The sequence below is a fragment of the Buteo buteo genome, chromosome 17, assembly GCF_964188355.1.
Source record: "Buteo buteo chromosome 17, bButBut1.hap1.1, whole genome shotgun sequence".
NCBI lineage: Eukaryota > Metazoa > Chordata > Aves > Accipitriformes > Accipitridae > Buteo > Buteo buteo.
The window spans coordinates 28195679-28219643 of NC_134187.1; the positions used below are offsets into that span (position 1 = coordinate 28195679).

Below are 23965 nucleotides of genomic sequence, written 5' to 3' on the forward strand. Positions count from 1 at the left end.
AACATGAATCCTTTCTCTTTGCTTTAATTAAAACATTTGCAGCCTGTGCTCCGGTTCCCAGGTGTGACTTTGCATAGTTCTTTGGAAGTCAAAGGCAGGCTCCCTGCCTGGCCCTCATCCACAGGATCCGGCACACATGTGCCAATTCACATCTGCAGGCTTAGGAAAGCAAATCTCCATACATTTGCCATGCCTGTAACAGAATTTATTTATTTTCAATATCAGCATAACCCCAGTGGTGCTATTACCGAGGTTACCTGCCGCTATGCATCACCTGCGAAACGGGGGTTCGTTGCTCCTGGCCGTGCGAGCGTGGGTGCAGTTTTTCCCTGCGAAAGTCTGCATTTCCAGCACCCAGGAGGTTCCCACGTCTCCACTCCCGAGGCGAGAGCACCCCCTTGCTACCGCCCGGCCGTCTCCCTTTCAGCGGGAGGGTGCCTTGCAACACCCCGTCCAACGATCGGCTTCCCGATAGCTCGCCCGAAAGCGCTGCGGGTGCGGGTGACGCACGTTGTTGGCAATGAGCGGCGACAGGAGTGCTTGCAGGAGATGATAGTTGTGAGTACTGGCTTTTTCTGATTGCAATGAGAAAAAAACCCAAACAAACAACAACCACCAATACAAAACAAAACGAAACAAAAAAACCCCTTCTGCTCAGGTTCTTTCAAGTTCCCAGATGGAGAACACGGCAGTTGGAAACACATCAACAGAAACAAGCTATGAGATGCAGCAGATACCCTTAAGCTGCTCATTTTGGATTAAGCTCCTGTACTTATTGCTCACGTAGCCAATTTCGAGAATCTTTTTGATTTAGCTGCTCGGGGTTTCATCTCTCTGCCCTGCACTATTATTTTATCTGACACATAACATGACCGAGGTGGGCAGCCCTCGCGGCACGAGGATGCGGCTGGGCAGAATCCAGTTTGCAGCGGTATTTTGGGTGGGAGGGAGGGGATATCTTCTCTTGTAACCCATGTCCAGCTCTTCATGGACACAAGAGAAGAGGTCCCCAGCTCTCCTGCCTCTACGCCGTCCTAAAGCACGACCCAGCCTCAGCATGGGGATTGAAGCTCCTGGGCGAGCGTTCACCCAAGAGCCCAAGATCAAGAGGCAAAAGCTATTTTAGAAAAAATTTCGAATTGAATGATCTCAGCCGAGTGAAGAAGGGGGTGGGCGGGAGCTGGAAGAAAAGCGGGAGAATTCCCCTTCATAGAACATCTTGGAGAGCCAGCAATGACGTGGAAACTGCTGGTTCAATACAGGGGGGTGAAAAAAAGTGATAAAAATACCACTTCACAGGGAGCTTTTGAACCCTGAGACTGACAAGGAGATTCAAAAGAAGAGCAATCATTTCAAGCAACTTTTTAATAACTATTTTATAAGCCTTGTAGTGCTATTTAATGTAATTTGAAGTTATTTTGGAAAAGGGATTTACTTGCTGTTAGCCATGCTAGATAATTTCTCAGTTTCCCCTGCCACAAGGGGAGAGAATTTTTTGGTAAGATCCCAGAAAATACTGCCACAAGACAACTTCCACTCAGCTCATCTCTGCAAGCCCGTGATCATTCAGTTCCCTTTTCCAAAATAAATCCAAAGAGCTGCACTGATAAGTAAAACCACCTTCAGCCCCAGCTTTCCCAAGCCGACAAGAGGACATGCATGTCCAATCCCAGAGCTGGCAGCCTTGGAAAAGCCCCTGTTTATGTTGCCCTGTTTGCTCTCCAACGTGTTAAACCCTAAACTTCACCTTGCAAAAGCTTTAGTGCAAGCAGCCTTACTCAAGAGAGCGAGCCCTTTGCTTGCCTAAGGAAAACTGGCTCCCAGGGTCCTTGGAGAATCGTGTTGCATCCTGCCCCTGAGCACAGAGCTCAGCGCGTCCTCGTCCCATTCAATTCTAATTTCATGACTCAGAGGGGCAGGCTTTGGTAGAGGGGGGAGCTCCCTCACTCCGTTACTTTCTTGCCTGCAAACAATGCATTTTTCAGCGCCTCGCCGTAGCCTAGGTGTGTTTGACAAGGCAAGTTGCTGCAAGGCACGTCAAGTTCTGAATTCCCGTGCCAAGTTTTCCAAGCAGATAAAAGAGGAGGCTCCCAAGCTCTCCCATCACAGGGGTTTCTGTCTCCGTTGCCCTCTGCTCTTTTCCTGCCGCGCAGCTTTTATTCACCAGCCTTTTTTTTTTCCCCCTCTCCTGCTCTTTGCATTTCCAATTGAACAAGCCACCATGAGTCGGATCTCTTTCAGATCATCTACTGGAGGGGGCATGAGGGGCTTTAGCTCAGGCTCTGCTATCGTAGGAGGTGGCGGTGGTAACAGAAGCAGTTTTAGCTCCATCTCTGTCTCCAGAGTTGGAGGAGGAAGAGCCGGAGGTGGAGGAGGCTTTGGAGCTGGTGGTGGCTTCGGCAGCAGAAGTCTCTATAACCTAGGTGGAAGCAAAAGAATTTCCTACAGCTCGGTCGGTGGAGGTCTACGGAGCGGAGCCGGTGGTGGATACGGCTTTGGTGGAGGAGCTGGCTTTGGTCTTGGCTATGGTGGTGGAGCAGGCGCTGGTTTTGGCTTAGGAGGAGCTGGTGGTGGTGGCGGCTATGGGCTGGGCAGTGGATTTGGGCTGGGAGGTCCCGGATTTGGTGGTCGAGGTGGCCCCGGGTTCCCTGTTTGCCCACCTGGTGGCATCCATGAAGTGACTGTCAACCAGAGCCTCCTGGCACCCCTCAAGCTGGATATCGACCCGGAAATCCAGAAGGTGCGAACGCAGGAGCGTGAGCAGATCAAGACGCTGAACAACAAATTTGCCTCCTTCATTGACAAGGTGAGAGTTTGGTCTTAAGCATCAAGCCATGCATATTATCAGTTGCCTCGGGAAAAAACAACAGGAAGAAACTTCCTTTGGATTGAGGGGCTTGCCTGGACTAATCCCAGCCAACAAACAGCGTGGGTTTGGCTGAAAACTAAGAACTGTCTTATGTTTCCTCTTTGCAAGGATGAGTTTTTCAGTGTGTTATTTTATTGAAAAACTAAACCTCCCTCCTCCCTGTAAAAAACGTCCCGGGGGCTGGATGGATCTTCTGCTGGCTGTAAAATGGCAAAGCTCTACCCAACTCAAGGGGATAACACCAGTTTAAACCAGTAAGGTGGGCTGAGCATCTAGGCAGGGGCGAAACACCTAAAGATGCAAATACAGGCGTTTGGCCTGCTTAATATCTCTTGAAAAATCTCGCTAAACATCCTAGCTGCTTTTGATACTTTTGAGAATCCAGTGCCCTGAATTAGGAAGATCCTAATAATTTCCCTCCCGACTGTCCCAGCATCTCTTGACCTTTTCTTTCCGTGTTGAATGATCCCTCCTTTTCCTGGCAGCAGGATTTTTTGGTGCATTGTTCACATGGGCTTCAGCATGTGCCGTTTTTTGTTTCTCCCCAGGTGCGCTTTTTGGAGCAGCAGAACAAAGTGCTGGAGACCAAGTGGAGCCTCCTCCAAGAGCAAGGTCACACAGTCACCAGGAAATCCCTGGAGCCCCTTTTTGAAGCCTACATCAACAACCTCAGACGGCAGCTAGACAGCCTTATGGGAGAGAGGGGACGGTTGGACTCTGAACTGAGGAACATGCAGGACATGGTGGAAGACTTTAAGAACAAGTAAGAAATCGTGCTCTGTAGCATAAATGAATAACAGCTGGGAAAATCAGGGCAGGCGGCTCGTGCTCGCTGGTGCACAGGTTGTGTTTGCACTGGGTTCCTCTTCCAGTGTGCAAAATGAACATACAAAACCAAAACTCGGTCTCAGAATGACCTCTAGTTATGCCAGGTTTCTTAGGTGCAGGAGCAGTGTTTAGCACAGAATTCATGCACCCGTGGAAAGCTGCTCCAGTGTAACGGAGGTCACGGACTGATCCCTTGAGTCTCCCAAAATAATACACCTGGAGACAGAAAAACGCATAACTCATGAGCATAATGGACATGAAAAAAGGGAATGAAACATAGCTATGAACTGCCAGCTCCAAAATCCCCCATTTCTCTTTTTGCAAAGGAAATCCCAGCCTTCCCAGAGGGCCCCAGGCGACCTGCATGGGCTCGGCCTTGCTCAGCTCCCATCCCGTGAAAGATGCTCAGCTCTTTTCTCTGACCATTGTCAAAGAAAACGATTTTCCTGGGGAGGCAATTAATCCCATCCTGAGATAAAGTGTCCAGTGGAGGTGGGATGAATCATTTTAAGGATGTGCTAGTCAGCGTCTGCTGACTGTAAGGGACATTTAGGTGTTTTTTTTAGGCGAGGCTGTTCGTTTTTAGTTGGCTGTAGTCTGGCGAGAACAATCTCTTCCTTATTCAACCAGATCTGGCCAAGTGCAAATTTGAGAAAAACACCCTGGAGGCCTGAAATATGTCTGTATTAGAGAGCTAAGCATGTGAAGAGACAGATTTGGGGTGGGGACAGGGAGACGGCACTTAGAGCTGACAGGATGGACTGACATAGCTTCTGCTATGTTGTACTTGGGTGCATTTCAGATCTTGATATGTATTATGGGCTTTTAGAAATACTGATCAGGCCAAAAATGACAAATGATATTGTCTGGATTTTGGAGCTACTGCCTGGGAAAGAGAATGCATTTTATTTCAAGTCTAGAGTTGGTTCCCGGTCCGCTGGCTCATTTCCACCTCTTCCCATGACCGCTCGGAGAGCCATCTGCAGGGATATCTCTGCCAATATTAGTTAGAGGACTGGCACGAACCTGCCTTTAAAATCCAGGTCTTTGCCTCAAGAGCCTACATGTTTTGTCTACTTTCTAGCTAAGCCCTGCCCTGATTATCTGATGAGAAGATATTGCTCAGAGCCATAAAAAGTTCCACAGAAACACAGTCTGAGGCATAATGATCTGCTCTTGCACAACCATGGCTAAAGAATCACAGACTTTTTTTTTAATTAAATGCTGCAGCGGCTTATTCAGAGCCATTAGCATTATTATAATATCAAATATCAAATTGTTACATTATTATATATTTGTAGGCGTTGCAATGCAGCTTCGTTGAAAACCTTTTGCATAACTTTGCTTTGGGCAAATGTCACCAAGAATACCTGCTCCTGCTTCCTACTGAAACAGGCTCTGATCCTGCACACATTTATATATAAGCTTGACTTTAAGCACAGTGATTAAAATCTATTAATTTTAGCTGGGACTACTCACACCGTGGAGTCTTGCCGTTTAGAGTCAGTAATCATTTGCTCTGCATCTGCTCTGGACTGTAAACAGGTGGGAGTAAAGAATATATCCATGAGCCATAACTAATGATTTGGGACTGGAGTGGTCCCATCTCTGCTTCCCATGCTGGCTTTGCTCTTCATTTCCACCAAAACCCTCTCGTTCTTTTATCCTAACAGATATGAAGATGAGATCAACCGGCGCACTGGTGCAGAGAATGAGTTCGTGGTCCTCAAAAAGGTGAGTGAACTGGGAGTTATGGGACGGACAATGAAATTAACTTGGCATGCACAGAGTTCAAGCAAAGCTGATGGGAGCTGGGGTCGTCTAACCTCACGGTTGGGTTAGGCTACGACCTGGGCTGGGTCCTCCTGAGGCCACGAATGGGCATAACCTTCTCCACGCCAATGGAGCTGCCCTGTTTTCTGGAGATATCTCCTCCAGTTGCAGTTGCAAACCATCTGGCCTCTTGCGGCGCAGTTCAGGTCTGTCTCTGGTCACATCCCTGTGAGCCAGAGCTTCGCCTTCTGCCCAAGAACCTGGTTCTGGCTCTCACTAAATATCTAACATTACATGAAAAAAAAAACCCCACCTTGATTATAGCAATATAAAAACAAGCCTAAAGAATTACAGACCTGGAAGCAGAAAGATGGTCCCACTGGTGTTCTGAAGCCCCTTTGGCCTGTGGTTTCATCAGAAGTCTTTGGTTTTCTTTTCTTTAGGATGTGGATGGTGCTTACATGAACAAGGTCGAGCTGCAGGCCAAAGCAGATGCGCTGGCAGATGAAATTAACTTCCTGAGAGCTCTCTACGAAGCGGTAAGCAGTCAGTCCTCCCCGCAGTAGCATCCTCCACAGCTCCCCGCCGTACAGCTCTCCATGCTCGCAAGCTCCAGCCACCACGCTTAGTGCTGTACAGCAGTAAAAGAGAAGGTGGTCACTGCCTTTTTGAAATTATAATGCAGGCATAAGATAGAGAAGAGTAGATAGAGACAGAGCAGGGGAAAATGCAAGAATTTGGCTTGGCAGGAAGGGCTCCCAAGCCATCTCATCTGCATAGTTTCCATCCCAGATACCAGACCGTTAACTTCATTTTTTCCATCTTCTGCAGGAATTGTCCCAGATGCAGCAGCAAGTATCCGACACCTCCGTCGTCCTGTCCATGGACAACAACCGTAACTTGGACCTCAACAGCATCATTGCAGAGGTCAAAGCTCAGTACGAGGACATCGCCAACCGGAGCCGGGCTGAGGCTGAGGCTTGGTACCAAAACAAGGTGGGTAACCAGAATGACAGACTGAATTCTGTGATTCATGGGGCATCACACTAGCTGCTGGGAGGCAGGACTAACACAGAAAGGATCACAGCATTACACCGGAGGTTAATTTATCTTTCTGTGCATGCTGCAAGAGGCTCTTGCATACAGATCCCCACTGTCCACCTGTGGACCCACTACACTTGACCAGCCTTATATTCCTTGTGGTGAAACCAAGGAACAAGATGCTTAAATGCCTTGACCCTGGGCTCACAAGGAGTCACTGGTAGATCTGGCCTTAGACACAGAGCACTCCTCTTTCCTTTCCAGGTTCTTAACAGTAGGTGACAACCCATAGGTGCTCCATGCAATGCAACAGCTGCTGCCCTAGCATATATTGATAACTAACAGCAAATGCTGTTATTACATGGGCAGGTTGCTCAGAGGAATGTTGTCCCCCACCCCAACCTGCATCCAGACCCGCGCTTTGTGCCCTGAAGTCCCCTCACCCTTCCCTGAGCCCCGTGGTGCCTAACCAGCGCTCTCCTCCTTTCTACCTATAAGTACGAGGAACTCCAGGTCTCCGCCGGGCGGCACGGCGATGACCTCCGTAACACCAAGATAGAAATTTCAGAGATCAACCGGATGGTCCAGAGGCTGCGGAACGAGATCGAGAGCGTGAAGAAACAGGTAAGAGGGGGATGTTCCTGCAGAGCAGCTGGTGGAGGGCAGGCAGGGGGTGATGGTGGGCAGGCAGGGGGTGACGGTGGGCAGGCAGGAGGTGATGGTGGGCAGGCACGGCCGAAAGAGCCAGGTCCTGGCATTGGAGCAGGGCTGGAAGGCCAAGCTTTCCCCCCGCATTAAAGAGGGCATGGCCAACTCTGTCTTTGCTCACCAGAAAAGGTCCCTCAGTGCAAGGAGGTGCTGTGATAGCTGCTTTCTTGCTGGGGAAGCAAATTGTGCGCTACTAAGCTACCCCAGCAAAGGGGTGTAGCAGAGTGAGGAGGTGTAGATGTCTCCCCTTTTCTTGGGGGACAGGATTACGGCTGCAGGTCCCCAGTCACCCACCCTACAACACCTTCCTAATGGCCCATCGGGAGCTCTCAGTGCCATCCTGGGAGCCACCAGCCAGTATCTACAGTACCATAGCAATACCCAGGAGAGCAGTTTGGAGTAGCCCAAGTTAAACAACTGTTTTCCTCACTTTCAGTGCGCCAACCTCCAAGCGGCCATCGCTGAGGCAGAGGAGCGCGGGGAGCTGGCCCTCAAGGATGCCAAAGCCAAACTGGCTGAGCTGGAAGATGCTCTGCAGAAAGCCAAGGCAGACCTGGCCCGGCAGCTCCGCGAGTACCAGGAGCTCATGAACGTCAAGCTGGCCCTGGACATCGAGATCGCGACCTACAGAAAGCTGCTGGAGGGAGAGGAGAGCAGGTGGGGACAAGGACACGGACCTGTTGCGTGCTGCTCGAGAGACAGCTCACCCCATGGGGCTGGAGCACCAAGTGATGTAAAACAAGGGCAGAGAGAGGGATATTTTAAATTGTGGGCTTTGTAGGGAAAGATTGGTTTCTCCAGCTCTTGGCGCCTGACGCACCAATAAAAATGAGCATTGTCACCTTTCACCTGCGATACAGACATACCCCACCAGAGCACAGTCCCTACTGAAGGCCACAAAAGTCTAATTAGGTGGTCCCAGCGGCTAACGTCATCTCTTGCCTGTGCTTTGGCATCATTACTTACTTTCCCCTTTCCCAACAGGCTTGCCGGCGAGGGAGTCGGAGCCGTGAGCGTCTGTAAGTATCTCCCCCCGGCTTCCACCCCTGCTCGCTCACCCCCCTGGCCGCAGGGGTGATGGTGCAGGTCCCCCCCCCAACACCTTGGGGAGCCGGCAGGACCCTAAAATGGGTGTGCGTTGTGTCTCCCCGCAGCCGTGGTCAGCAGCTCGAGCGGGGTGGGCTACGGTGGCGGCGGCGGCAGCTGCCTGGGCATGGGCGGAGGTCTCGGCATGGGCGGAGGTCTCGGCATGGGAAGCGGTCTCGGCATGGGAAGCGGCGGCGGCGGCGGCGGCTACAGCGTGAGCAGCAGCGGCGGCTTCGGAGGTGGGAGCGGAGGTTTCGGCGGGGGCAGCACCTTCAGCTCCGGGAGCAGCCGAGGTATGGGTGCCAGCACGGGAGGCAGCGTCAGGATCGTTTCCAAGACCACCACTACCAAAAAGACCGTCAGATAAGGATGGCGAGCAGGGGGTCTTCCCCACCCGGACGACGGCGTGTTTCCTGCCTTCCGAAAGCAAGTGCTGCCCTACGAATCAATGGTGTAAATAGCTGCGCTAGACCCTCTCCTTCCTCCGTCCTTCACCCTCCACCTTTGGGGCAGCGGGGGGAGACCAGGACCCCACCGCAAGAATCTGGAGCACCTTTGGCTAAAGGATAGGTTGTAACAGGTCACCGGCAGGGCTTTGGAGAACCGTCGCGGACCCCGGTGGTGGCCCTCTTTCAGCACAGTCCTCGTTCGTCCCCCGGAGTCACACATTTAAAGCGAAGTGGAAGCACTTTGCTGAACGGGGATAGCCGCGTTCGGCCACGCACATTCGCTTCATTCCTCCTAAAACAAGGGTGACAGCCTTGTGAAACCACAGTCCCGGGTCCTCAGCAAGGAAAATAGCTCCAAGATGCTCTAAAAGCCTCTGCCTGCAACACGCGTTACAACCTCCAAATGTTTCGTCTGCAACTAAAGAGTTTTTCCAGCCCCTTCTGTTTTCTCAGGCACCTGTGGGAAAGGTTATTGCTTTCTGTGTATATGAATCGCCACACTGATTTCTAACTCCTTGTCCTCATGGCTACTGCCTCTCCACTTCCAGGCCTACCATACTGTATGGTCCAATAAAGAGCATTTGTCATTTTTAAAATCTGCTGCTTTTTGGCTTTTCTTCTCCGCTAATCTGGGTATCGATACCCACGGTGCCCCAGCTGCAGTGGGGACTCTCTGTAGGTAGTTCATGAGAAAGGATCGTTGCCTTGAGGAAACAAAACTCAATTTTAGGACTCAGGCTCTGGGACAGGCTGGGGAGAGTGGAGAGGAGGGCGGGATGGATTGAGAACTGAGACACGGGGAGGAAAAGCTGCCTCAGGGCTGAGCCAAAAGCTGGATGAATCCCACTGCGGTGGTTAACTACAAAGCTGCCCTTTCTGCCCGTCACTGTAGTAGTGAGAAAGCACAGGCGAGTGGGAGAAGGAAGGTGATTCCCAAAGGTTTAGCTGGGATTCATGAGTTAGCCCACGCGGGGCATGGCTCAGCCAGGCCACCGGTCGATACAAATAGTAGGAAATCTCATGGCAGAGGAGCCCAGCTCTGGCATCAGCACCACGGCAAGGACCTAGCGAGAACGGCATCAAACGGGGAACAGAGCAGCCGAACATCGCCCTCACCAGAAAGAGCAACTGGAGGGAGGGCAGCACGAGCAAAGAGGGGTGGACACAGGGCGAAGCAACCAATATCTGCACGTGCGGTGCTTGCACATCAAGGTTTCCCCAGCAGATGCAAACATCTCACTAAATATCCTGGAATATCCCTCTGGAAGGGCTGTTTCAGGGCCTCAGCTTCATTTTGAATGAACCTGGAGGTCTTCCAAGGTGCCCGCAGAACCCAGCCTCCCAATTCCCATCCAGCCCCCCTGGGGGGGTTTCAAAGACCTGCCTGGTCGGAGGGTTTCGGCCAGGCTCCCGTGCTCTTCCCAGGCTCCCTCCCGTGGCTCTGCCGGCGTGCCCCGGCTCCCGCACCCCTCTACAGAGGCTTTCAGCCTTATGGCTCCCTCTATACCATAAAACACAGGGAAGAACACGGGAGGATTGCTTTCCATGTAGAAGGGATTACCATTTATTAAAGCTAAGTGGGAGTAGTACTGTCCTGGTGCCATGTCTTCACTGCCATCATGTACCAAAGTAAGATTCCCTTCCTGAAACAGCAACGCTGGTATTTCCTATAATACCCAAGTGTCACTTTGAGATGGTAGGTGGACACTCCACACCCCCGAAATCACCCCATAGTGAACTCCAATTTTTACTCGTGCCGGCTGTAGGGCCGGGCACGAGTCTTGGCAGCAGCGATTGGGAAGCCCAGTGCGAGGTGGGAACCCAGCCCCAAAGCTGGAGCGTGAACCAAGGGTGAGGGAAGGGGCTGGGGCAGGGGGGAAGCCGATGAGGAAGGGCCCGTAGCCCACTGGGGACACGGGTCCCAAATGGAGACCGGTTGGTGTCCACCAACCCACCCCTCATCCCCTGCAAGCTCCAACTGGGGGTGCACCCAGGCGGGACCCCAAGGAGTGAGAAGAGACGGGGGGGCAGCAGCCACATCTGCAAGGCAAAAGCACCTCACGCGCGGTGTGCCGGAGCGCTCAACCGCAGGGAAATACCTCCCAGCTCCTGAGTCGATGGGACCCCGTACACCCATCGTGCTGCGCAGAGGTGTGCGAGCACCGGACAACACAGCGTGGTATCTCCAGCAGGTGGGGGCCCAGAGTAAGAGAAAGGCATGGTGCTGCCCTGCAAAGGGCTCCAAGCCCTGCTGGTCCTACAAGTGGGGCTCCCACCCACGAATCTTCCCTCCAGTGCATGGGAAGGGGCAAGGAAGCGGTGGCTGTGGAAAGTGGGGGCAGCCAGACTTGCGGTTTGCACCAGAGGAGGTTTTGTGAAGGGTGAATGGGTTGGGCTTCATTCATTTAACAGTTGGGATCAGTTTTCAGGCATCTGACCGTGTTTCTTAGACTGTTTTAAGGAAATAGAGTGAAGCTTGCAAAGCAGAGGCATTTGTAACAGGCAGGGCATCCCAACTGGGCTATTGTTGCTAAACGGTATTTTGTTGTGTTTTTTGTTTTTTTAGTTATTGAAAATGTCAAATATAAGTTTGTTTTGTTTTTAACAGAAGTGCACGCAAAACGTTGCTGTGCCATCAGCTGCATCAACACGTGGGCCACCACCAACACCGAACCCTCCACGAAACTGGTTTGCAAGCCACACTGCCAAGCCCTTGCCCATCCCCGCAGTACCTGGGCATCTCTGCAGCCGCCGTCAGTCTGGTGCCACAGGCTGCTGCCGGGTCCTTCTCCTGCGGTCTGAGGGTGAGGATGCTACCGAGGCCAAAAAGCACTGAGCAGCTATTGGTCTTTTTTTCTGTTTCCACAGGAAGCTTTTTAAGAGCCCACCCTGGCACCTCTTCTCTGAGAAAGCAGACAGCAGATGCAAAAAGTCATCTTCTAGTCACCTTCTTCTGATTTGCAGAGACCTGGGAAACTCACATATTCAAGTCAAACTTGACAGGTAATTTTAGCTAGCAACTTAAAACATTAGGTGAAATATTTTTCTAAAACCAACGTTTAATTTCAACATTCCCTATGGGAATGATCCTGTCTGTGGAACGCAGAAATACCTCCCCTTAACATTTCCCAAATGAAACTTTGCAGCTTTTTGACTCAAAAGCAGAATTCTCATCAAAGAGAATTATTTTGTTTTAATTTGCAAATGGTTTACACAGCCTGCAAATGAAATAAGGCACGAAATGGCTGCAGGGAAGGTAACACAGGACGCAGCAAAACCAGCAGCGGAACAATATTCCCAGCTCCCATCTGCAAGGCATGTTCAGTCGGAGCGTTGCTATTTAAACCGGGCAGCAACAACCCACTGCCCAGAGTGGCTGGAGATCGGAGTCCGGCTGCTCACGATGCCAAGTGCCGCAGGACAGCAGCGGGGACCTCCGGGCTCACCTGCGGTGCAATACAGCACCGCATGGTAAATGAACATGAGGCCCCAGAAAACTGGTGCGCCGTGACTGGATACACTTTCCAGGACACATGAATAATCGGGGCTTATCCTACCGGCTCCGAGAATAGCATTTTGCGGATCCGGTTTGTTTTAATAGGGAGAAATTGAACTTCGCACAAGCGCTATGGCTCTTTGCAAGGCAACGCGAACCAGGAGCAGCACTCGGTGCAGGATGGAGCCAAGGGACACGCCATGTACAGGCGCAGAGCTGATCCGAAATAACGGGACTTTCCAGCAACACTGCTTCCAGGCCTTGGTTTTCTTTATCGGGAGAAAAGACATACCCTGGGGCCATGAGAAAGGACAAGATGCTACAATCCTGCTGTGATAACCTTCAGTGTTGAAAGATCTTGCTTTCCACGTGGAACTCAGTGGAGATCACAGCCCCAGCAGCCCTACTCAGGGATTAAAGATAAGCTCAGAAAGCATTACAACACAATTTGAGATATTTAGGTTTCTTCGGGTACCACCATCTAGACACCAATGTTGCATGCAGAATAGGATAAAGGAGGTATCAGCTAATACCCACCTAAGGTCAGAGGCTTTTTCAAAATGCAACAAGCCACAGGGGGAAACGAGACCTCCCCGGTGTGTATAAAGCATCTGGCAACAACAGCAATAATGAAGGCGAAGTTATTCCAAAACTCTGGGCTGCATCGGTGTCTCTGTGCTAGCCCAGAAAACAATTATCTGGAGAAAGCAGGTCACACCTACACTTCAAAGTCATTGAGTAGCTATAGCTGACTGGCCTCCAGATACTGCTGGGAACAGGCTCAAAGAACTGCAACACCCATCACGGGGCAACACCTATGGGAAAGCTTCTGAGGAGTTCATCCTAATTCATCCCTTCGGGAAATGAGATTCATGGACAGGAGGTCTCCCAGAGGTGCCCGTCCCCGCAGCACAGGGATGCTGCGAGTTGCGTGGTCCCCCATGGAAAAAGCTCAGGGTGACCAACAGGACTTCATTAACTTGGGGTGAAATAGTAAATTAGGGTCAAAATGAGTAGGGTTTGAATTTAGGTTAGCAGCCCAAGTTTAACCCAAAGGCTTTAATTTAAGCAATTAACCTAAATTACAGCCTTGACTTTACTGATAATTAAGCTGAGATTAGGTAGCACAGGTGAACCAACCCAAGTTAGTAAGACACACTCTTATTTTACAAATACATGTATTTTTGCAAACAAAACACACAGAGGCACTTCTAAAAATGTCAGCCTTGTCTGAGAAAAGGCATCCATCATCAGGTGAAGGCTTCCAAGGCGGATGCTGGAGAGGAGCAGCAGTGCAGAGAGATGGAGAGGAGGTGATGAAAAGCTGTTGGAGGCATCTCCTGTTCACTGGAAATGTACACAGAAAATGGTTCACATTTCTCACTAAAGGGGCTGGAGCTGCCTTTATTGCCCTGACGGAGTCAGAACTCGCTTTCCTAATCTCACGGGAGAGTTATTACCTTGATATCAGCATGATGCCAGAAACCAACTCAGCCAAGCCTTTACTCTCAAGTTTACAGCATGGTGTAATGGGATCTCCTGCCTCTTGGTCTGGGACTTGCACCTGCTGCTGCTTGCCCCCTCTGCTCAGTCTGGTAGGAAGAACTGAGGAGGGGAAGGGAAGAAAAAGGCTTTGGAGCCTGCTCAACCGTGCAGACGGCCTCTGCCATGTCAGGGGGGCTCTCACCTGGCGGGACCTGCCTGAACACAGCTCCCTTTGTTTGATTAAGAGGAAAAACTACAGAGCGGCTTGAGTGAGCACAAGCATTATCCTCTGGTGGAGGAGAAAAAGTCCATATCAGAGCAAGCTATCTGCATCAGAGCAGCAAATTCATTACGTGCCTGGAGCTGCAGGGTGCACGGGAGACACTCCCCCAGGAGCTACCTGGAAACCCTGTGTTTCATCAACAGAGCAGGGTGGGGGCCCCCCTTGCCATCACCCCATACCCCAAACCTGTAGCTACAGCTCCTTGTGCTCACAGTTCTGCCTTTTGTAATTACCTCTCAAATTCCTTCCAGATGAGTGACAACCGCATCACCTCCACCCTAGTGCAAATGTGAAATGGAAAGAAATTAATTTCTTTTTACTTGGTTGGAGGAGCTGTATTATTACTATTATTAACAATGGACTCCAACGCAGTTGGTGTATTCTTTAGCCAAAAAAGACAAGTTTCATATGTAAAAGGAGCCTGAGGGAAAAAAGGAAAGTACTGACGCATCACGCTGTTAGTAACCAAGGGTGGGTTTCAGCCTGGCTAACTCGGCACACCCTGAGTCAGCTATCTGGTCTACCCACATAGAGTTGGTGAAGGTGGAAAGCCATCTTCAGGGGCCTCTCCATCCATCTACCTTAGGATGGAAGAATCTGCCATTTGGTGGTGATCTCCACTGAATACACAAGAATACAGAAAAGATTTCAGATAGTCAGAGTTGCGCGAGATAGAAAACAGATAGCACCCGAGACAGCAATTCCCAAAGGAGACATAGGCGTTTAAGAAGGCTGGCAACCTGCATCTGCGTTTGAATATCTTGCTGTCTGGGACTTGCATCTATATGAATCTAGCACACCGTGTGTGCAGGAAATCAATCTCGTGCATTCAAGTCATGACATCTGTCAATTGGTGGGCAAAACCCTAAGGCTGATCAATAATCCACTGCCTTTCGGATGCAGACCTGTTGGTTTTAATCCATTTACTTCCACTTCCCATGGGTGCAAATGGGCAGACAGTCAGCCAATGAGACAGCCCCGCTGGCCAAAAATTACAGGATTAAGCCCGTCCGTACAATAAAAGCTTAGTCTCGTAATAGACACCAAAATAAACTAAAAACTGCTATTTACTCCCCCTTTTTTCAAAACTCAACTGCAAACACAATCCATCTGAAAGAAAGCAGCTGGGGAAACAATGGGGGTGCAAAGTATTTCTGGGAGTTTCTTTTACCCAGGTACCTTGCAAGACATGGGCAGATCGAAGCACAACACCCCTCCACCGTGGTGATTCCTCAATATTATCTTATTCCTCTACTACAGCCAGCAGCTGCTCAGACTCGCAGACAACATGAGAGGAAGCTGTTCGGGGGGGGGGGATACCATTTGCAAGTTCACCCTCTTGTATAAACAAATTATATATGAATCATCTTTTCCTGAACAACTCGAAACACAGTGAGGGCCAGAAACACTTGCTGTCCCTCAAAATGAATTATTTTTCACATTTTTCTGTTCGACTTGTTACTCAAAGTGCCTGCCATGTAAATGCAAAGCAAAGGGCTGTGTTGGTACCTGTGGCTGAGAAAGGAAAGATCCAGGATGTCTTACTGTGTCCAGATTGCTGTGGATCTGGGCAGAGGGAATCCTGTAGAGCACTTTCCTAGTGGATTCAAGCAGGCAGGATCACACTTTCAGATGTGCAGTGCTGAAAGAGCTGAGTAAATCTTCAGGGAACTACGTCGTGTTTATAAACTGCGAGTTGGGAACAGCCCCAGAGCACTCCATTTCCATAGAGCCAGTGGATTCAAAGCAGTTCCCATTCCCACAATCTTTCCTCCTCTTTTTTTTTTGTTTGTTTATTTGTTTCCACCCTGCTAAAATACCGAACTCCAAATCTTCAAAGCTGAGGTACTACCACAACTATTTGTGATAGAGCTCAATAGCAGCTGTCAAAATCCACACATGAACAAAAGACCTTGTCAAAACATTTCATATTTATTCCTGTATTTTTTCAGTGACAGAAGAATAAGTCTGCAGAAGCAGGATTTTCAGAAGAGGTCAGCTCAGCGAGCTGAGCCTTTATAGGGATGGAAGCAAAACTATTTCTGCAGATATATTGTGGTGGCATAGAGGGGACCATGCAGGACATATCACAATACCCCAGGATTCAACAATTTTCTGCAGGGCTTGCTGTAAAATGCTACTCTGCCCAACACAGAACCCTTTCCTAACACACAAGGGACTGTAACTTTTCAAAGCCCTGCTTGTGAACAGAAAAGGGGCAAAAGCAATCCTGAGGGATGAAGTTTTCAAATGAGAGAGGTGTTGAGTGACACGCGTTTTGAATGGTGTTTTCCTCCCTGTGCCCAACATGACTCTTTGGAACTTTCAAACGCTTTGATATGGCAAAGAGTCTGGCTGTCTACAAAGACGGCAGAAGGCGACAGTTATTCCCAAACAATACCACTGTTGCTCAGAACCTGGCTATATTATTTCAGAAGGGCGTGTGTGCGGAGTGAGTTCACTCTCCAGAATGCTGTTGGACATGCCAAGCCTAATTAATCAGAAAGATGATCCACCTCATCAAACCCATCCCAGTCTCATACATGCATAAAAGGGCTCTCCCGAGCCCGTGGAGAGCACAGGTTCATCTTTCTCCTTTCCCTCCTACTCCTTGCTCCAGGCCAGCACCTTTGCTCCTTTATTCTTGCTGTAGCATCCATCCCAATCCAAAAGCCAGCAATGTCTCGCCAGTCCACCGTGAGGATTCAGAGGGGAAGAAGTGGCTTCAGCGCTGCTTCGGCCATCGTCCCAAACTCCTGCCGCACCAGCTTCAGTTCATGCTCTGTCACCCGGGTTGGAAACTGCAATGCTGGCAGCGGGTTTGCTAGGGTTGGTGGTGGCTTTGGAAGCAAAAGCCTCTACAATGTTGGTGGATGCAAGAGGATCTCTGTGGCTGGAAGGGGTGGTAGCTTCTATGGATCCGCAGGTTTTGGTGGTGGCGCTGGTAGCGTGTATGGTGGTGGCTTTGGCATGCCAGCTAACCTTGGCTATGGATATGGTGCCTTTAGTGGTGGCATGGGTGCTGCTGGATTCCCAAATGGGGGCATCCACGAAGTCTCCGTCAACCAGAGCCTTCTGAAACCTCTCAACTTGGAGATTGACCCCAGCATCCAAAGGATCCGAAAGGAGGAGAAGGAACAAATCAAAACCCTCAATAACAAATTTGCCTCCTTCATTGACAAGGTGAGACACGAGCTTCCCTAAATATCTTGTCCTGATTTTTTCGATGGGGACTCTTTTCTTAGCTGCTTTGTGAGCACATAAGCTGATCAAGAAGGAATAGAAGTGAGGAATGAGACTGGAAGATGCCCAGTCCCCAGAAACTCCAGGGAATGGTACCTGCTACATGGTGGTTGCTATGAATTAATCATCCAGCATTTGAGGTCCTCCTCATTTGCTGCTTGACATCTCTTGGGCAGTGGAGAAAGGAATCTCTAGAAGACAATCCCATCCTTCTGGAGATGTTGGGCTCTCTCCATTGTGCATTATAGGAGCCTTGATAACAGTTTTTTAGATGGTTACAGTGAGATGCAAGCAACCCATCTAAAATGACCAAGAAAGTAATCACATGAATTGGCACTAGGGAGAAGTAAGCTTCTCATTGCTTCAATTTCCTCAAAGGCATTTAAAGCTACCACTGCAACAGTACCAGCATGTCTGGACTGTTAGTTCAAAATAGTGAAATCTTATCTGACACTGTCTGTCTACTTCATTTCCTTGTTAACTGTATTAGATGCACAAGAGCATCTGCTTGATTTCTCCTCCGGTTGAGCAGCTTCTCTTTGGTTTCAAGGAAAATGCTACATTATTTTGGTTGCTTTGTGGGGTGGGGGAGCTATACTGAAGGGAAGGAGAAATGGCACTTTACTATTGTTTTCTTAATAAAAGTGCAAACCCTGTTCTGCTCCTTAACTGATTTTGCATGCACTTTTCACACAAAATGCATGCACCTTGTCTTGATTTAGCAAAGCAACAAAGGGGAAGCATGGTGCAAGAAAATAGGCAGTAATTCCAGAGTTTGTTTGCAATACTGAGCAGGGTCCCTGCAGTCAAATAGCAAATTCTTTCTTCTACTAGATGAAAATTTGGCTATAAAAACCAGCTGGAAAGAGCACTTCATCACCTCAGCCAGTACCGAGCTCCCCCATTTGCAAGGAAAGCTCTCCATAATCTCTGCTCTTTCAAAACATCTTCAGGATATTTCTGCTTGCAGGTCCGATTCCTTGAGCAACAAAATAAAGTGCTGGAAACCAAGTGGAGCCTGCTTCAGGAGCAGGGGATGAAAACAGTTAGGAACAACCTGGAGCCGCTTTTCGAGACTTACATCAACAACCTCAGGATGCAGCTGAACAGTTTGCTGAGCGACAAGGGAAGGCTGGAGGGAGAGCTCGTCAACACACAGTACCTGGTTGAGGATTTCAAGAAGAAGTAAGTCTATTGAGCTAGTGGTCTACTTACCTAGGTAGGTGCAGCCTTTCTCTATTCCACATCCCTAAGCCAACTGGGTGATCCAGGAGAGTCCGGGACACAGGAATTCCCAACAGCAAAGACTGGGACATTTTCTCAGGATAAACAGTAACGGAGTAACAGATCCAAATACACAAACATTTAGGGAATAATTTAGAATATGATCAAAGACTTATTAACTAAATTACCTACTGAGGAAAAAAAAAAATTACACGGTAGGTCTGAGAGTTTCAGGACAGCATGCTTAATTTGCTTAAGACAGGCAGAAGGAGTATGACTAATGGCCAGAAAGAGGAAAAAAAGAATAGATTCTTTAAAATTTTTTTGATGTACTTGTTTTAACTAGTTCAGCCTAGGAACATGCTCATGGTCTCTTATTCAGATGCTCTGTAGGAGAAAAGAACATTGTATGCAAAATGCTCTTGAGGAAGTTAATTCCAGCAAACCAAAATCACCTCCCTCTGTTACTTGCCTAAACAAATGCTCCTTCTGCTTCCCTCCATTAGGTATGAAGATGAAATCAACAGGCGTACAGTTGCAGAGAATGAATTTGTGACACTCAAGAAGGTGAGAGCAAATTACAGAACACCATCTGATGACTATTTGTAGAGCTCTAATCACCTATTCATTCACAAATCCATCCATTCATATTCCAAAAACTTTTTTTACGGCTTCTTCCCTGGACTGTTATTGCAGAGATATGCTTGTTCCTGACTTGCTGATAAGAGTTTAAGACACATTACCTAAATCTCTCCTCCTCCAGGATGTAGATGCTGCCTATATGAACAAGGTGGAACTACAAGCCAAGGTAGATGCGCTGACTGAAGAAATTAACTTCCTGAGAGCCCTCTACGAAGCAGTGAGTACAACCACCTCCTGAGACATTTCACCCCTCAGCTAAGAGCTTCCCTTCCCTCCCTCCTTTCCTCTGAAAGCCTGTAATTTCTTCCCCCAGGAGATGCTAAATCCTTTACCTCTTTAGAGTTGTACCAACTGTCTTAGCTGTTTAGATAACAATCTGTAGCCTCTCCCAGGCCTGCACGCTCATCTGAAAGGATGAAAAGGCATCTCTCAAGTGAATTAGCTCACCTAATCCTGTGCACTTTGCAGGAGCTGTCTCAGATGCAGACCCAGATCTCCGACACCTCTGTTGTTCTCACCATGGACAACAACCGAAACCTGGACCTGGACAGCATCATCTCGGAGGTCAAAGCGCAGTACGAGGACATCGCCAACAGAAGCCGGGCTGAAGCCGAGTCCTGGTACCAAACCAAGGTGAAGAAACTGGGGCTTTCCGTGCTGTTATCTTCATGTCTTATCTTGAACAGATAAAGACTGACTCTTCCAAGAAAACCTTCTCAAACACTGCATCTTGCACAGCAGCACTCCAGCTGCTAGTCTGGGCTCGAGGAGGCAGCCATGCTTTCAGGCACCTGGGTTACTCCAAAAAGGATGGATTTTATCTTGACTGGCTGTTCCTTTCTCTGTGACAGTACGAAGAGCTGCAGGCTACGGCAGGCAGGCACGGGGACGACCTCCGTAACACCAAGCAGGAGATCTCTGAGCTCAACCGCCACGTCCAGCGGCTGCGGTCTGAAATCGACAACGTGAAGAAACAGGTAAAAAGCAGCAAACCCCACACTTTTAACCAATTTACACCCTGACTTGCAAGGGAGAGGAAGGAAAACATCAGAGGAAACCTAGGCAAGTTCTGCTCAGTTTGATCCTTTTTCTCTCCAAAAGAGAACTGTCACAAAAAATGATTAAGCTGATGGTGCTGGAATAAGACCTTGTGATTTCAGGGTAGATAAAGAGCAAGTCTAGGTCTTGTATGGGGAATTTGACTGAGGTTTTCTCTTCTGTAGTGTGCAAACCTGAAAGCGGCCATCGCAGATGCTGAGGAACGTGGGGAGCTGGCCCTCAAGGATGCCAAAGCCAAACTGGCCGAGCTGGAAGATGCTCTGCAACAGGCCAAGGCTGACCTGGCCCGGCAGCTCCGTGAGTACCAGGAGCTCATGAACGTCAAGCTGGCCCTGGACATCGAGATCGCGACCTACAGGAAGCTGCTGGAGGGCGAGGAGTGCAGGTGGGTGAGAAAAACAGCCCTTCTAGTCCTGATGTTGGAGGAGCAAAGCAATGCAAGCACTGGAGATGCTCAGCATTTCTGAAATGCTGAACAGGGCATTAGGGGGTGGGGAGGGGGGAAGATTGTCATAGCTAATAGAAATAACATTGCAGGAAGCATCCCTGAAATATGCCAAGTTTTTATTTTTCTCCCCAAAGGTGTCTAGGAAATGTACCCTGGTTTTTTCCCCCCACTATCAACAGATTCCTTATCCTCTTACCTTTTTGTGTTCTGTCCCCTAACAGGCTGGCTGGAGATGGTGTCCCAGTGAATATCTGTAAGTCTCTAAAATATATGCAATTACCTTATTTAAGCATTAGTGTGTCTCTGCACCAAGAAGCCAATGCCCGGAGAAACTGAACGCTTTTCCTTCTCCTCCTTGCAGCCGTGACCAGAACAACTGTGGGAACGGGATACGGAGGAGGAAGTAACCTCAGCATGGGAGGGGGAATCTGCAATATGGGGAACAGCTTCAGCTGTGGAAGTGGTCCTGGGGTTAGCAGCACCACCCTTGGAGGCGGCAGCAGCTCCAGCGTGAAGTTTGTCTCAACCTCCTCCACCAGAAGAAGTTACAGAAGCTAAAAGTTTCCTTTCAGACGCTTTCACTCGCCAGAAAACACCTTAACACTGGTCCTTTACTAAAGCATAGTCGGGGTCAACAGAATGAGGGCCACCTAAACCCTATGTCTTGTCGCACAGGAGCCTCACTTTAGGAACTCTCTCTCAGCTGTGTTGTCTAGCATGCATCGTGTAGGGCTCTGCTATGGAACATGAGTCCAACTCTTTTAAATTTGCAACTTGCTTGTTACAGCTCAGCATTTTTTGGCTGGATTTTGTATATAAAATGTGTCCCATGACTGTTTGTCTCTCTTCACTTTCTGGTGTTTGTCTAATAAAAATGCATATGTAATTTATTCTATTTTGTGGACCTTTTAATTAAAGGCATGGAACAGCAAATGCAAATGCAGATAACAAGCACTCTTCCTAGGGCCCTGCCCAGTTAAAGGCTCACATTTTTGCTCCTCATTCACATTTCCTGAATCTCTCCATTAGCAGCCAAAACACACAGGCACAGCGTAGCACCAAAGGGAGGTCTGCCGTTGGTTTCAATGTTCTCCCCACTGTGCAAGCAAAACACCTGGAAGCTAAACACAGGGCACGCCAAGGCAAGAGTCAGGCACAGGGGAGAAGGTCTAAGATTCATTTACTATGCAGCTTCCAGCCAATACAACATCCAGGAGCCTGGCTCCCAGGGGGTATGAAGGGCAGTGCCAAGTGTGTGATGTACCTGCATAAACTTCTAACAATAGGGAACTAATTACTAGGGGAGTCAGAGCAACCACCCGACTTGTTCAAGTATATCAGTCCATCTCAAAACCCCTTTTACTGTGAGCTGTCTCATTAAGCGTAGGTGCCAGCAGTGCAAACATCTGCCCGAGCGGGTTGAAAGCTCTCCCTTTCTGTTCGGAGCACTGGCCACACTGTTTTAGGGGTCTTGATGCTGATGTTCCCTCTCCTTTGACTATAAGCAGGTGGAGGATCTTGTCCATGTGCATTCACATGCTATGTGTTGAATTAGATTTCGCTTATCCAATAGCTATAAAAAATATCCAAGAATGGGATACCTGTTGGAAAGTGAAAGTCTTCAAGATCCAATGTTTCTTCACGTTCCTAGAATACACCGGAGACAAGATCTTGTTTTGAGAAGGTGGAGGAAACACCAGCAGAGCTGTAGCAATTTTAGATGTGGTTCTGACTAATCAGGAGAAATTAATTGAGAAGTAAAAGCAGAGTATCATCTGGCTGAAAGCTACAGAGTGACAGATCTCATTGCTGGAAGATCAGCTGAACAAATAGATGTGATTAGAAAAAAAGTCCCAACCCTCGCCCCATGTATCTTAATAAGATCAAGTAATGGGTAGAGAAGCACTCTTAGGAAAATACCCAGAGATGGCAAATAGAGGGGAACTGGCAGCGCCTCAATAATAGGCTGTATTTGGGTTTTCCTATGAGACCAGCAGTTTCCCATAATTTTCTAGGATGCTCTGAACTCTGCGTGTTTCTCTCTGTATCCCTCAGGAAATCTTCCCCAAAACTTGTGGCCTTGCTTCTTGGTCTGCTCCAGCTCTCCACTCCTGCTCCACCACCTCTCCCTGCTGAATACTCCCAACAACTTCCTGGGAAGGAGCAATATCCTCGCTCAGAACAGTAGCCTGGGCAAGGTTAAGTAACGGTCTTCCTCATTGCTGCCCAAACACACTCTCTAACCAAAGAGGGTATAATGTATATAGCCAAGAGGCACATCAGATGGATGCCACCCATTGCATCAACCCCTGGGTCATAACACAGAGATTACAAAGCCCTTCATCGAGCATGGGAAAGGCTGGGGACACAATATTTGTTCTCCCAGGGCACCCCTTTTTAAGCAAGATACAAAAAAACCACCCTGGCAAAGGTTCGCATCTCTGGATACATGACCAAGGTACAGCTGTCCCTGCTCCAGTGCAGGGCTCTGGTCACCACGTAGGTAACCTTCTGCATCCAGTCCTGCTGGACAAGTTAAACAGAGGTAGCAATGACCTGGGGCTTATATTTCAGTGGGAGAGGACAGCCCTCGTTAATTCTAGCACAGCCCAGATTAAAACCTTAGTCATAATGAAATGAATGGTGCTTGCACTCAGGGGCTTGAATTTGCAATGCACGGAGGGAACTGATTGCTAATTGCTACCCATAACATTTTTACAGAGTTCTTTAGGACAGTCGGTAGCTTAGTCACAGAAGCTCCGCTCTCTTAAAAACTGCTGCTTGTTATAACGCACAGTAGCTGAAACACTCCCAGAACAGTTATTTTAGCTTTGTTCCAGGGTGTGTAATGGGAACATTAGAAGAACAGAGAGGAAAATAGAAAGAGAGAAAAAAAAACCAAACACAAAACCAAAAAAAACCCCCATGGCTGAAAGGCAAAAAGAGATGACAGGCATCTGTAAATTACCCTCCTGGGACCTTCTGGTCAAACTCACTTGACTGCCCAGCCTCCACGTGTGAAATGGCAAGCATAAGGGGGCACTTGAAAGATGCGTCTGCGAACACTTGCTCCATACCCCAGTGTTTGCACGTCTTTTTAATGGCTGGGGAAAGCCACGACTTCCCAACAACACTCTGCAGGTGGGCTGCTACCTCCTCTGATGAGTAGGTGTTCAGCTTGGGCATGGGCATCCACAAGAGAGACATACCTTGGCAAACCCAAAGGGCTGCAGGGTCCAAGAGAAGCGTGTCCATCCCTGGGCATCCAGACGAGACACTGGGAATGACTTTTGAGCTTCTTGCCTGCTCTAGGATAAATGCCCATCCGTAC

At 48.9% G+C, this 23965-nt stretch overlaps 2 protein-coding genes across 2 annotated transcripts; both read left to right on the top strand.

The window, feature by feature from the left end:
- Window positions 1-1986: 1986 nt before the first annotated feature.
- On the top strand, window positions 1987-9359 carry LOC142040948 (keratin, type II cytoskeletal 6A-like). Its single transcript, XM_075049392.1, has 9 exons — window positions 1987-2806; window positions 3418-3632; window positions 5371-5431; window positions 5914-6009; window positions 6302-6466; window positions 7010-7135; window positions 7656-7876; window positions 8204-8238; window positions 8374-9359. Exons 1-9 carry the CDS (start codon window positions 2222-2224, stop codon window positions 8670-8672), a joined length of 1803 nt encoding a protein of 600 aa, XP_074905493.1. The 5' UTR covers window positions 1987-2221; the 3' UTR covers window positions 8673-9359.
- A 7232-nt stretch (window positions 9360-16591) lies between these two features.
- Window positions 16592-21524, top strand: LOC142040951 (keratin, type II cytoskeletal 6A-like). Its single transcript, XM_075049395.1, has 9 exons — window positions 16592-17201; window positions 18232-18446; window positions 18992-19052; window positions 19249-19344; window positions 19596-19760; window positions 19979-20104; window positions 20351-20571; window positions 20856-20887; window positions 20996-21524. Exons 1-9 carry the CDS (start codon window positions 16698-16700, stop codon window positions 21190-21192), a joined length of 1617 nt encoding a protein of 538 aa, XP_074905496.1. The 5' UTR covers window positions 16592-16697; the 3' UTR covers window positions 21193-21524.
- Window positions 21525-23965: the final 2441 nt, after the last annotated feature.